The 15,331-nt window shown below is 38.8% G+C and overlaps 2 protein-coding genes across 2 annotated transcripts in view; one reads left to right on the top strand and one right to left on the bottom strand.

Annotated features, from left to right (window-relative positions):
• The first annotated feature begins 1,370 nt into the window (after positions 1 to 1,370).
• Flo2 (flotillin-2) overlaps positions 1,371 to 15,331 on the top strand; it is a 419,882-nt gene continuing 405,921 nt past the window's right edge. Inside the window, exon 1 of the mRNA XM_089733967.1 lies at positions 1,371 to 1,570. Within this exon, the coding sequence (XP_089590093.1) occupies positions 1,522 to 1,570 (49 nt within the window). The 5' untranslated portion in view covers positions 1,371 to 1,521. The remainder of the gene's footprint in view (positions 1,571 to 15,331) is intronic.
• On the bottom strand, positions 6,403 to 13,972 carry LOC114252879 (glucose dehydrogenase [FAD, quinone]-like). The gene is made up of 5 exons (XM_028187557.2): positions 13,699 to 13,972; positions 10,929 to 11,156; positions 10,489 to 10,621; positions 8,784 to 8,903; positions 6,403 to 8,438 (listed from the first exon to the last, which is right to left on the bottom strand). Exons 1-5 carry the CDS (start codon positions 13,970 to 13,972, stop codon positions 7,199 to 7,201), a joined length of 1,995 nt encoding a protein of 664 aa, XP_028043358.2. The 3' UTR covers positions 6,403 to 7,198.

A 15,331-nucleotide genomic window follows, 5' to 3' on the forward strand; every position in this document is an offset into this window, starting at 1 on the left:
AAAGGAGATTTAATAATTCAAGAGTAGCTGTTTCCCGAATTATCTACTACCGGATCGGAATCGTGACCCGCTGAGAAGATTGGACGAGAAACTCAGCGGGCTGATGTTTAGGTTAGGTTGCACGTCGAATTCTTTGACAAGTTTGATGAGTACGGTTACCGGGGTCCCTAAGCCTGCTCCTAGTGTTAGAGCTAAAGGCGTCTAATGATAGGGTTATTGGATCTGATGGATCCATAAAAACGTGTAGAGCACAAGTATGGGAGAATATAACAAAGCTGGTAGCTTCTTGGGATTCCCGAGAAAATCTCAGTAAATTCCCAATATTTTACTGAGATATCTAATTTCATTTAATTTAATCTTTAATGCATAAGCACACAGCATAGCACTGCAAAAGGTGACCAGTCTTTTATGTAATAATATTTCCGCGCTGTCATATCTTTCGTTCACCCTTATAATTTACCAATACGGGGTCACATATAAATATGTAGTACGGGCCAGTAGATTATGATTTGCGAATGATTCGTTTTGTTTCCAATAAGGCGGTTTTGGTTTCTTTTCCTTGAGCCTGATCATAATCCTGATGTCTATGTGGACCGACTTAAAGTCGCAACACATTGCTGTTTGATTGGTAGGATGGCCGTTTCTTTTAACCCACCTGATGGTTTGTAGTTACCGTCACTCACGGACGTCAGCAATGTTCAGGACAAGGCCAAGCCGCTGCCTACCATTAAATATACAATTCAACTGAGGTGTTCGCTATGCGTATCAAGGGGTATGGTGGTCTATGGTCTTTGATAAGCACTTAAAATCATAATAAAACACGAAAAACTATAGTTTCTTTTCTTTTTTTGTAGCAAATTATGATCTTATCACCATTCGATTTGCCTATAATTTGTGACATTCGTCTTGTAAGGGTGGATGGGTTTTTTTGGCGGGAACGTGAGGAGTGAAGTTGTGTGATTTGTTTTAGTTTGTCTATTTAGTGTTTCTTCAGGTTTAAATATGTAATAACGGTGGTTTATTAACTGTTTAATATCTGTGAAAGTGCACAAATGTGGGAAAATGAAACAAAGCCGCTGGACGTAACATCTCGGGATTGTCCAAAAAGGCCACTGAAAAAATTAGAGTAAATGACCACGGTTTTACTGAGATTATATTTCATTATATCATCTCATCTCATTTCATTATTTTCATCCCAGTTGATTAATGTCTCAAATTAATCATCTTCATTTAATTTCGGCATCATCATTACCATTTTTCATAAAAATAAGAATATAAATTGAATAAGACATGACCCTAAGATGAAAGGTCTTAATTACCAGGTCATAAAAGCCCGTAAAAAAAAAGGGTGGGTGGGATGGTGAATGGGTGTAGTTATCATTAATGACATTCATTCGGTTCGTTCATTGTCACTGTTGTTTTTATATTTATTGATTTTTCGGTAAATTAAACAAGTTTGTTATCGTTTTAGTTGTGAAGTGCAGTGTGTGTATCGTGAAAGTCACTGTAAAAGGATTCAAAATGGGCAACATCCACACTGTCGGTCCTAATGAGGCGCTAATAGTTTCAGGTATGTCATATAATTCACTAAAACCGAACCATTTTTGTTCATATTATCTTAATATTTCAGTAGGTAATAGTAGGTATTACTCACTACCTACATTATTACAACACTAAAAAGTATGTAAGTGTTAAAAAATGACACAGATATTTAACATTTCTATTACATTTTTGTCCTTGTATACTGAATTTTATTTTCAGTGTTTATTTTGTAAAAGTGATTTCATTAGATATAATGTATTTAAACTTTTGGTAATCAATACTAATTTACTCCCACTTTTCATCATAAATTTAATTTATTTTCATATAACGTACATTTAATATCATCGAATTACGTCAAATTAGATGCTGTAAGGAAAATTGTATCAGTGTCATTAGAAAAAAACCCAAAAGCAAAATAGAGAAATTTATCTTTATCATTTTGTTGATTAGACCAACGTAAAAATGACCTAATACATGTTATTTAATTTATCATTAATATTTTTTACCTGTCTGTCCAAATCCTAGGCAGCTGAGGCATTGCACTCATGATCATTTTGATTTTTCTACACATGACATTTAACATTTAATTAATATCATTTATTGTTTTTTTTTCATTGCCTTGTAGGCAGTAGGCATACGGCCCACCTGATGGTGAGTGGTTACTGTTACTCATGGAGTAATGGACCACTACCAAGCTGCTGCCTACTGCCTGGTCACTGTAATTCTAATTTTGGTGTGGCTTTAGTGTTTTATGACATTAAACAAAAATAGAGCAATAATTGAAAATAGTAAATTTGGATTAAGAGTCAATTTTTCTCTGTCACAAATAGGTTGATTGGGGTCTCAGAATATACTAATAATTTTCCTGTTAAAAGAAAAATATTGCATTAAGTTAAGAAATCAGAATACAGTCAAAACCGTTTACTGCGACATTGTTTAGAACAACATGCCGGTTATAATAACCTAGAACAAAGGTCCCGCTGAATGCTATATGACCGCCTTATTAAAAACATTGCTTTATACGACATTGCTAATACCGACATACCTCATAAAACGACCACATTTAACTAATATTTCGGAAAATCAGATATTTTAGAATGACCGGTTAAGCTGTATTGTAAATAATTTGAATAGGTATCCACATTTGTCTTCAATGGCTATTAAAATCAGGAAAGAAAACAATAGGATTTAGTTTAGTGTAGGGTTTTTTCTAATTCTTAGAAACAAAACACGCATATGCAGTTACTGTACCAACTTTGAATGACGGTATCAATGCTGTTAGTGTATTAAGAAAGATTGTTCTTTTTAATGAGCAGTTCCACATCCACAGCAATTATGACGATACCTTAATTAAAATCCAACTTGAATTACAATATATCTATGCACAACAGAAGTTTTCTAAACAGAAGGAAAATAATATGCATTGTACTTATGTGTAATAAACAAAATGTACATAGTTGAATAAATATATTTTTCCAATAATTCCCTATCGATTTGTTTGTACTTGCACGATACACATTAAACATCACCGGTTGTTACGACTATCGGTTTTTACGACTGAATATGAGTAGTCCCTTCGTTGTCGTTATAACAGATTTTGACTGTATATTAATCACACATCCAACTTATTAACTATAAAAAAAATAGTTCATTTAAATTTAAATGTGGTATTAGCCCACTCAAATCAGCTGATTGCCTGGTACAGTGCCTTCCCACTAGTTGTGATTTATTTTATCTTATCAACCTGCTAAAGCATAATAAATACATGTTGGTATCATTACTGTTAGTGTCACCTTTTTTTTTTTTTTTTTTTTTTTTTTTTTTTTTCCGGGCCGAGGGCCGAACCTCCTACGAGGTCCCCGCGCCTAGGGGGCGCGCGGGGTATGTGAGACTCTACGATCTGCAGGTGTTGAGAGCAGACCGCGGGCCCAAGGAATTTAGGGCCCACCCACTAAACGACTCCCCTGCACTCTTACACCCGGCGTCCGATCTCCGTCCGGGGTCAAAACCCGGTCAGAGTAGGGGGGTTCCCGCGGTCAACACTACAACCAGACACGCGGCGCCACCCCGAGGACGCCCGACCGACGGGTCGTCGAGGCGATAGTCGACGACCAACGACGTCAGTCTCCGCGGTACGGCGGCCCTTCAGGCCGCCCGGGCGATGCCGCTGGTGTTCCGGGATACCCCGCTGGGCCAGAACCAGCCTGCCGGGTCGGAACGCGATACACCGCCGACCGGGTTGCTCTTCCACAGTATGTTCGGCGACGACAGCGACGACGAAAATGCGGACCGCATCGCAGTCCGCAGCCGCCGACGCGTCGTCCCGTCCTCCTGGTGCCAGCGCGCTAGAGTGACGGTAGCGTGCGGCGCAGTCTCAGCCCCCTTAGGTCGCCCCGTGACCATCACCGGGAGGAGACTGCCTCCTCATAGGGGCCGGAGCTGGACAAACGCCCTCCTCCGACCCCCACTGTTAGTGTCACCTAGCTGAACTCTATAAAATTGTTCAAATTAGCCTTTATTCCAATAAGAATAGCGTTCAAATCTAAATGATGGCGTGTACCTTAAAACGTGTTACTAAACGTTTTCGGAAATTGATCTTTATTTTGAGGGCTTTAAAACTGTTACTTGTTTTTAATGTCCGCGTCCTAATTTTGTCTAAAGCGTAAATAAATACATTGAAGGTCGGACTCATTTGTTTGTTCTAACGTCTAAATGGTTATGACGGTATTACCTTACTATCTAAAATACGAAGTACATGAACACTAAATGCTTTTCGAAATTTCTAAGTTGGAAAAAATTTGAAGCTCGTAAACATGAACGCGAATGCCGCCATCTACCTTGAGATATGAGTTTGTGGTTTCAATGATATTGTATAACGGCTCTCCCAACCTTCAAACCGGATACCATGACTACTTCGCGGCAAAAGGCAGAGCGGTGATTCCTGGGATAATAGACAATACTGCTCTTCATTGTATAGAGAATCAATTCTTCTTCTTTCAGTGCCTCTTTAATCCTGAAGGTTGGCCGTTAGCTTCCTGTATTAATTTCTATCAGCAGCCAGCCGGAACAGCTGTTCGACGGAGGCAATACCGGTCCACTCCCGGATATTCCGGAGCCATGACTTCTTTCTTCGCCCAGCACGTCTCTTTCCGTCCATTTTGCCCATCATTTTCAACTGCAGCAGCATGTATCTATCGTTCCTGAGCACGTGGCCGAGATATTCTATCTTGCGCTTTTTGATAGAAGGCAACATTTTCCGGGACATATGAACGCTCAAAAGCACAGTTTCGTTCCTGACCCTCTGCGTCCAACTAATGCGTAACATGCGACGGTAGCACCACATCTCGAACGCCTGTAGGCGTCTTGTAGTGTCCTCTTTAGAAGAATCAATTAGTCATCTGTAATTTACTTTTAACCATCTTACTAATTTATCAACTGTAATGACACAAAAGTTCAAAATTGAACAAACGCTATTTGCGGAATTTGAAATAAGACGTTCGTTAAGATAAATCGCGCTTATCATTAACATTGCTAACTGTTATCAGATAGGAATAGTAATACATACGTTGACATGACTAAGATGATGTACATTTGTACTAAGAGATAGTGATAGATGGTTCATAATTCCGATCCGGTGGTAAATTCTGCGAAGCACTACTCTTGCTAGGGCTAGTATTAGCAAATTATCTCAGGCGTGTCCATGAGCTCACCTACCCACCGCGAGAAGCTGGAGTAATCCCTTACGGCCTGGCCACGGGGATCGGCGGTGCGAACAGCGAAGCAGTGGACGAGGCGACCATTCGCGCAGCACCGTTTGCAGGCCACGGGTACTCACGTTCGCCGCCGCGACTAGTAAGGAAGTCCGACAGCGAATTGTCTATATCGAAATTATCTCGATATTGCTTACAAATTAATAGTTTTTTGGTTCAGGACCTATTATTTGGAAAAGATTGTGAAGTACATGATTTGAATAAGAATCGGAGTATACCTATAGATGGAGAATTCCACAAGAAGTACGAGAAATACTTTGGGTGGCTAGACTTCCAAATAGCTGGTCTAGCTAGTATTTCAGCAAATTTTTTTTTATTGCTTAGATGGGTGGATGAGCTCACAGTCCACCTTGTGTTAAGTGGTTACTGAAGCCCATAGATATCCACAACGTAAATGCGCCACCCACCTTGAGATATAAGTTCTAAGGTCTCAAGTATAGTTACAATGGCTGCCCCACCCTTCAAACCGAAACGCATTACTACTTCACGGCAGAAACAGGCAGGGTGGTGGTACCCACCCGCGCGGACTCACAAGAGGTCCTACCCCCAGTAATTACGCAAATTATAATTTTGAGGGTTTCATTTTTATTACACGATGTTATTCCTTCACCGTGGAAATCAATCGTGAACATTAAAATTTGTTGAGTACGTATTTCATTACAAAAATTGGTACCCGCCTGATATTCGACTACCGGTGCATCGCTCAACACCGGACGTCTTATCCGTTCGGCCACGACGAGTTTAAAAATATAAAAAAAAAAAAAAATAAAAAATATAAAATATAAAAATTTCGGCGTTCATTTTTCGCGGCGAAAACAACTAAACTCATTTAATCACTGCACTATTCGCCGCGACTACCGCTCGACTCCGTGGCTTGCGCCGTCCTTATTCATGCATTTGTTTTGCTCGCCCGCCACATCGTAAGTCGCCCGCGCGATTCGCTCGGTACATTCCGCCGGTCGCTTCGCCGGTCGCCGGTGCGCGTGGCTTGTTAGGTACATTTCTATGCTCTTATTTTAGTCGCTAGACGCTTCGCCGTTCGCACCGCGCGAATATTCGTATCGGCGAATGTCCCGTGGCCAGGCTGTTAGGTTTAGGCTACCAGCGAATAGGTAGGGACAAAAAAAATTATATAAAAAACCTGAAGATGCTTAGTATTATGGATTCATAAAACAAGTTCTTAGTGTTTTTCTCTTTATTTTTCCTCATCGACTCTTTATAATATCATTACATCACATTAATAGTTCTACATTGTTAGGTCCCCTTTCAACTCCAATTGAAACCGCCGTGTCACTCATAAAAAGTCATAATGATTTAAATTACAAGTTTTTTTTAATGCCCTTGGTGAACGGTTAACGTAGCTCATGGACGCTAGCAATGTCAGGGGTAGAACCAAGTTCCTACTTACCGATTTTGATAGACGATTCATAGAAACGTGGTCTTCGATTAAGTCATATGTATTAAGCGCCCCACGAGCGCTATAAAAATTAGTAAATGTGAAACTGAAACACGTGGTCCCAAAAAAAAACAGTTCAAACATATTTTCTCTTTCCAAGTAGGAGAAACACAACATTCAACTAAATGATTTTAAAAAGCGGTACGCATCTTTGTATACCTACCACAAAATGATGCGCCTGCCTTTGATTAATTAGCAAACTTTGGTAAAACGCTTGTTAGTACCACCTTAAAGTATAATATCGAACAAATACTCATCAAATGCAATATTAGTGACAAATATGATAAAATTATTCTTTTACGAGTATAATAAAAGCATATTGAATACTAGACGTTAAATGGATTGATGATATATTAATATTTGATTAATATTATTTATCTATGTCCAGCGCCATTTTATCAATCTTTTAGAGGTTAAACCTGGCACTGAATCACAAAAGCTTCCACGATTTTTTAATCAAAGCCGCAGCTTTTTCCCCTATCATGATTGCTGGAGCATTCGTATGGGCCGAAATTGGCTTTGGTATAATGCTACTATCGACAACTCTAAGATTATTTACGCCGTGCACTTTCAATTCGGGATCTACGACGGCTTCAGGATCTGATGATGGTCCCATCTTACATGTTGCAATCTGATGATGTAACGTAGACGTGATTGTCCTCACCGCACACTCCCAATATTTATCGCTTCCAAATTGATAATGTTTACATGTCGAGAGAGGCTTTGTGTATAATTTTGCTCCGTATTTGTGGAAAGGCGGAGTGTCGACCAGCTTTATAATGTATTTAATCGCTTCTACCATAGTCGCCGTGTCATCTGGATGAATCATGTAATTCCCGTACAACTTGGGATGGTCAAAAGGATTCGTTGAACGTAACTTTAAATGACCTTTTGATTTTGGGTGCAAGAGCATAAATAAAACAGTAAAACTTTCAACATTTTCGATGGGTCGATAAATATCTTGATAAAGCCAATCAGCCAGGTGGATTCCTTTCGCAACAACATCGCCCTCATCCGAAGCTAGCGAAGCACAAGAACCCAACAACTCTATATCAGGATAGTCTCCTGGTTCTTTAGAAATGTTCGTTTTGATATAACCTATAGTTTCTACACCCGCAAGTGAAGACATTGGTCCATCTCCATATTGTTCTAACTGTAAGACATTATCTATTGTTGCTATTTTACGCTCCACCAACGTTAGTTTTGTAGTGTTAATCGTAAAAGCAAGACCAGGATACGAAATGTGATCGTACAGAGACTCTCCCACTTTTAAATCTTGGATAACCGGTATTCCAAAGGAATTGAGATGGTCTTTTGGACCAATACCAGACAACATCAGCAAATGCGGAGACTCGATTGGTCCTGCTGATAATATTACTTCTTTCTTGGCATTTATTTGGTACATCCTTCCATTGCGATGAAACTCAACACCCGTTGCGGTTTTGGATAAAGGATCTATCAATATCTTTGTGACGGTGCTACTATTTAAAATGTGAAGATTTTTTCTCTTTTTGTGGTCGTGTAAAAAGGCTTTCGCACTGCTGGTTCTGTGACCGTGACTCATAGTCGCTTGGATGTAGCTGAATCCGAACGCATCGGGACTGTTATAATCGACTCTACGATGGCCAAATAATTTGGCGGCGTCGAGAAAGGCCTTCGATAGCTTGGATCTAAAAAATTAAAATAAGTAATTAGTGGTAATAAACTTTATAAAATGAGTATGAAAGATATTATTCATTTCTTTTTAACGCTCTACTGTATTTCTGTTTAACGGTATAATATGTTAACGATATTTTCAAGAACTTTCGATTAATTTGAAAATCTGCAGGTGTAGTCAAAAAGAACCGATGAGTATACAATAAATTTTGTTACTTTGGCCTAATATTTAATCATTCACCAGGATCACCATTATATTATAGTGCAATGATTTTTATTAATTTTTATTTCAGCTTTGTATTCAAGTCAGATTTTTTAGTTTTTAAATAATTTAATTCAATAAGGACTTTCATGCTTACTTGAACGGTACATATTCAACATTAAGCTCCCCGTCGCGACCATGCCATGGTGAATCGGCAAGTCCTTTAAGATAGGCTCGTTCCGATTTCATGTAGTATGGAATAACATCTTTGTACGACCTACGGGAAAATTTACGTTTTTTGTATATGTTAACTGAAGCACAAAAGATACCACAACGAAATTTAATACCCAATGTGAACGCTTAAAGAGCGTGCTACGAAATGGAGCGTTTGTGTTTTGAATATACTTGAAATCGCAAAGCTTCTGTGACTAGTAATAGTAGGTGGGGTACAAGACCTATTGAGACAAGAATAAAGAATCATACAGAAATGACAAGGCATTACAATATCCTTAATAGACTGAAAGAAATATCTTCCCTTTTTTGTTTATTATGTAAAACCGACCTACTGGTATTTTCCTAGGGTTGACCAAAGTTGCAAACATGATGGTAAAAACTTCCGAGTGTCCCTAACCATGAAATCCGTGATAAAGATCATAAAAATTAAAAAAATAGTTGAATTTTAAAACAAATACGAATATTTAATTGGTTGTATGATGTTGACCTAGAGTATGTAGCACCATTTCATCTCGTCCTATGGTTGTCGTGAAAGAAGCCTACTCTGAGTATTAAACCAGCGTACTGTGATCGGTACCCGGCAGCTACTGGTGGTAGAGCATATATATTACACGGATATGTTTTCAAAGTCGTCGTGGCCTAAAAGATAAGAAGACGTCCTGTGCATTCGTGTTGAGCGATGCACCGGTGTTCAAATACCAAGCGGGTACCAATTTTTCTAATGAAAAACGTACTCGACAAATGTACACGATTGACTTCCGCGGTAAAGGAATAACATCATGTAATAAAAATCAAACCCGCAAAATTATAATTTGCATCATTACTGGTGGCAGGACCTCTTGTGAATCCGCGCGGGTAGGTACCACCACCCTGCCTATTTCTGCCGTGAAGCAGTAATGCGTTTCGGTTTGAAGGGTGGGGCAGCCGTTGTAACTATACTGAGACCTTACAACTTATATCTCAAGGTGGGTGGCGCATTTACGTTGTAGATATCTATGGGTTCCAGTAACCACTTAATACTATGTAGATTGTGAGTTCGTCCACCCACTTAAGCAATAAAAAAAAAAATTGGTACCACCATCCCATCTACCGCAAAGTAGTCATGCGTTGCGTTTGGAAGGATGCTACAGTTATTTTACACAATTCTACTTTTACCTCACGTCTAAACGTGGATGACGTCCTCACAGTGTAATGTCTAGGGACTCCGGTGATCACTTAACACCTGATACTCTCGTTAAATTGTTCACAAAATACAGAACTCTCAGATGCCTTGCTATTATTGGTGTTTATGCGTTTTAGTTACATTTAACTACATATCGACGCTTGAAAGGCAAACGTGACTAAGCGACAATAACTGCTTTGTACATAAATGATAGGCAATAACCATATTCGATGCGCAAAAAAAATATATTTCTAGGTCTATTAAAATCATTTCAATCCTACAGCTACTAGCTAGATCGTTAAAATAAATTTTGTTTTCAGGTATTTCAACTTTAAATTAGTCTACTGTAAAATTCACGCATTGTCGCTTAGTCACGTTTTCCTTTCAAGCGTCGATATGTACATATTTCAAAAGCAATCATAATGATGTAAAGAGAGTTAACAAATTTATATGCAGGCATTCTCACCATCCGTAGTTGCCATCAGCAGCAATCCTATTCCAGTCTTCGGCAAATCCTCTGGTATAGATCATGTAGTTGACGACGCTCGTGCCTCCCACAGCTTTCCCTCTTGGCCAGAAACATCTTTCATCAGTCATCCCTGCGGCGTTGTATGAAGAATAAAGGGCACGGATGAATAATTGAGATATATTTTGACTGCATTTGATGGGTGAACCGCGACGGCCCACAGAGAGATAAGTCGTTACCGGAACTTAGAGACATCACAATGTGATTGCTTTTGAGACCCGAGGTTACAGAAAGTAGTGGCATTCATCTGGTCTCAATGACCTGTGATAAACCTTCGACACTGGGTAAGCTGTGAGCTTGTTTGTCGATCAGTATATTATCAGTATAAGAAGAAGATATTTAAGAATAGAATTTCTGAACTAAAAATGTATTTTACCAACCAACGCAAATCCCAGGTTGAAACTCCATTTTATAAGGCCACACGTATTCTGTTTGTTGGAGCAAAGGCGCCAGTATAGGTACACTAGTTATCAAAGATTCTCCAAGACCCGCTTCCAACAATAATACTGACGCTTGTCGACCTTCGCTGAGTCTTGCAGCTAAAACGCTTCCCGCCGAGCCGGCCCCGACAATAATGAAATCGTATTCTGCCAACGGTCCTTTGAAACCTGAAAAATTAACGCTTTTTTTTTAGGTCGGTGGATGATATATGAATAATAGGACGTAGCGTGAAAGACAATGTTATCTAATACAATATTATCTAAAAAAACATTATTAGTTGTCCGTGTGCTTCCAATAAAGTTCTCGGGGATATTGTGAACGCACCTTTGTGCATAAGAAATGACGATCTCCACCTGGACTTAATTGTTAAACACATCCGTGAAGTAGCTGAAAAGTACGCCAAAACCAATAAACACAGGCTTCACCATGATGTGAATGTGGAGGCTGTCCAGCTCCTCGACGACACACTCAGTGAGAAGACTCAAGAGGACTAAGTCTTTTGAGTTAGTGCAGTGTTTTTTCTTATTCGGAATAGTGTTATACCCATAGTGATGTAACTAAAGACACATGAACAAAGTGCCTTAATAGACACTAAGTAAGGTCATTGGACTTTATTCTTAGAGATATTAAAATAGTAGCTCACGTTAAATTAAAATTACTTATTTTGCCATATTGAGCTAGATTGTAATCCTAGTACTGTGCCACACCTAGGCTTTGGTATATTACATAAAAATAAAAAATAAAAAGTTGTCTTTGACCACGAAAACTATAAAATATCCGAAATCTCAGAAATATAATAATATTATATAATAGTATGTAAATTAGTAAAGTAGGTAAATGCTAATTAAAACTTAAGGAAAACTCCTTTAAAATTCTTGTAATAAACGGAAAATTAGTTGTTATTCGTTATAAAAAAAAATTATTGCCTTTTTAGACAGACGAGTGTACGGCCCACCTGATGGTAAGTGGTTATCGTCGCCCATGGACTTCAGCAATGCCAGGAGCAGAGCCAAGCCGCTGCCTACCGCTTAATACTCTCCACAAGCCTCGTTTGAAGAAGGACATGTCATAGCGCTCGGGAAACACCGTAGAGGGGGAGCTCATTACATAGCCGGATAGTACGTGGCAAAAAAGACCCCTGGAAACGCACTGTCGATGACCGCAGTGGCTCCAGGTAGTATGGATGAACTCTACTCCGGTGGCGGGCGATCCGATGGTAAAAACGAGACGTTGGTATCATCTCGAACAATTCCTCAGAGTACTCCCCATGGAACATGCGGTACAAAATACAGAGGGAACCGAAGTCCCTCCCTTGCATTTTCTTAAAATTTTTAAAACTATGTTTTTTCCGTAATCTATAATAAAATTTAATATAATATGTAGCCACCAGCTTATTATTTTTAAGGCTCGTTTCTCTAATCTACCCGTGCCAATATAAAGCATTTTTTTTTTAATTACAGCGTTTCACTACTTTTTTTTTTTATTGCTTAGATGGATGGACGAGCTCACAGCTCACCCGGTGTTAAGTGGTTACTGGTTGCATCGTTCGAAACGAATGCACCAGACCTCTTATCCTTTAGGCCACGACGGTTTTTAAAGAAAATAATTAAGATTATGACAAAAACCTCGATCGCTCTAAGCATTCTTTCGCGATAAATTTGCATATATATAATAAGCAAGTCCCGAACCACAACATTGGGGCCATCATACCACATCACGTCGGACTATCGAGGAATGTAATCTGCAGGGTGGAAGACTGTCTCTGTCGTTTTCCCCACAAAATGAGTTTATTTTTTATTTTTTATTGCTTAGATGGGTAGACGATCTCACAGCCCAACTGGTGTTAAGTGGTTACTGGAGCCCATGGACATCTACAACGTAGATGCGCCACCCACCTTGAGTTATAGGTTTTAAGATCTCAGTATAGTTACAACAGCTGCCCCACCCTTCAAACCGAAACGCATTACTGCTTCACGGCAGAAATAGGCAGGGTGGTGGTACCTACCCGCGCGGACTCACAAGAGGTCCTACCACCAGTTTCTGATATACATGACAACGAATTTTGAATTTGTCTTGTAAAATTGGCGGTCTCGCTAGCTTCCAGTCGAAACGCCAAAATACGAACTAGAAAGAAGCAAAAACATACGTTGTTTGATCTAGCAATAACTAAAAATCTGCTGTTTTGAATGCACCTGCGATCATTGCGCTTACACCAGATTCGGAATATTGGAAACATCACTAATATCCATATCGCTCTGATAACTTACCGGACGGCCCTGTTCCTAATCAAATATCTGGACTCAAATAAAATATCCAATAGATTAAACGAATAAATAATTGTTTATTCTTGATATATGCGCTCGCGGGTAGGACATTAATATGAATTTTAACTTCAGGAATTCATAAAAATTATATATAAAATGCATAAGTAAAATGAAATCAGAATATGTTATAATACGTCGTCTAACTATATCTCGCCGGAATGATTTTGAAACATTAAACAAGAAGCGTATAATATAATTACTTAATTTATGTTTATAACACGCATAGTTAGTGAAAAATTAATTTCTGAAGTACGTGTAAAAAAAACAGAGACGGCAATTGTTTGTCGACATTGAATTTCAAATTTATCTTGTCCTTACAGATTTTTTTGTTCATTATTATTCAGAAAGGATTTCCTATTCAGAATTAGCTAAAATGTTAAATTACCTTTTGGAAGTTCGTATTTGTCCCTGAGAAACGACAGGACGTCAGGTTCGGCCGGGTCCAGATGCAATTGCGGGGTCTTCATCATAACATCTAGGATCTTGCTTTTCACCGGAGAATTGGCTATTCTTTTCTCTCTGACACCATTATCGCAGAACTCCCTGCAAGGCGACGGTACAGCGTATTCTTCATCATCGATTGATACTGTCACATCGTCATCACTATCTCCAAATATTCTAATAAATAAAATTGTAAATAATGCTATGTGTATTTTCATTATCACGCTCCGTACACGACTAGCAGAAATGTTGTGTTGTATTTTATTTAGATGTTTCTCTAGTGATACCGGTTTGAGCAGGCTTCCTATGCTATTCTTTTTCTAAATTATTTACCGGGCTTTGACCTTAGATGTTTGCACCTGATATAGTTGCGTTTATGATATATTATAGTTGGGATCACTACATAGTATAAAACAAAGTCGCTTTCTCTGTTCTTATATCCCTATGTATGCTTAAATCTTTAAAATTACGCAACGGATTTTGATGCGGTTTTTTTTATATTAGATGTGTGGACGAGCTCACAGCCCACCTGGTGTTAAGTGGTTACTGGAGCCCATAGACATCTACAACGTAAATGCGCCACACACCTTGAGATATAGTGCTAAGGTCTCAGTATAGTCACAACGACTGCCCCACCCTTCAAACCGAAACGCATTACTGCTTCACGGCAGAAATAGGCGGGGCGGTGGTACCTACCCGTGCGGACTCACAAGAGGTCCTACCACCAGTAATTACGCAAATTAAAATTTTGCGGGTTTGATTTTTATTGCACGATGTTATTCCTTCACCGTGGAAGTCAATCGTGAACATTTGTTGAGTACGTATTTCATTAGAAAAATTGGTACCCGCCAGCGAGATTCGAACACCAGTGCATCGCTCGATACGAATGCACCGGACGTCTTATCCTTTAGGCCACGACGACTTCATTGATTGAAGAGGAAGGTTTATATGTATAATAACATCCATTAAATAGTGAAGAAATACTGTTATTTTGAGGTTTCTAATGTGCTCCGCCCCGCGGTGTCACCCGCGATACGACAATATAATTAAATGAAATTATAAATTTGAACTTTATTACGGTTCTACTGTCAAAGACACCCAAGTTCGCCAAGGCTACACTATAGACAGATCATATACTAAATCTATTCTCAATTTGACCACCGAATTGAGACAACAAAAGTTTGACAGTAAACAAAGAGTAAAGAGTACATATATCTGTTGTGTCAAATATATGGTAGTGTGTGTTTAATGTTTTATTTATGGATTTAATGTATTTTTTATGCATAATTAAAATATTAACATTCTGCACACCTTCTCTATAAGTGTGGGAAATTTCATACACCTCCGTCCACGCCATTTTCGTAAAAAGGGGTACGTATAATATATTTTATTGCTTAGCGTATTAATATTTATATGAATTATGATTATGTCAGCGTAATAATTTAATTGTTCATCGCATCTGAATCAAAAAGCGAAGTACAGTATACAATACGATATGCTCTTGAGTAGGTTGGTAAAATTTCAGTTTTTATTTTAGTGCACTATGTAGTAAAGGAATATAAGCAAGTAATTTTTTT

This window comes from Bombyx mandarina, chromosome 16, assembly GCF_030267445.1.
Source record: "Bombyx mandarina strain Sakado chromosome 16, ASM3026744v2".
Classification (NCBI taxonomy): domain Eukaryota; kingdom Metazoa; phylum Arthropoda; class Insecta; order Lepidoptera; family Bombycidae; genus Bombyx; species Bombyx mandarina.

Excerpts from the sequence above, each read along its gene's own strand:
- LOC114252879 (XM_028187557.2), bottom strand. The coding sequence starts at position 13,972 with ATGAAAATACACATAGCATTATTTACAATTTTATTTATTAGAATATTT. Across the intron at positions 11,157-13,698 it reads CAAATACGAACTTCCAAAAG|GTTTCAAAGGACCGTTGGCA; the intron begins GTAATTTAACAT and ends TTAATTTTTCAG. Across the intron at positions 8,904-10,488 it reads GCTGATGGCAACTACGGATG|GTCGTACAAAGATGTTATTC; the intron begins GTGAGAATGCCT and ends ATTTTCCCGTAG.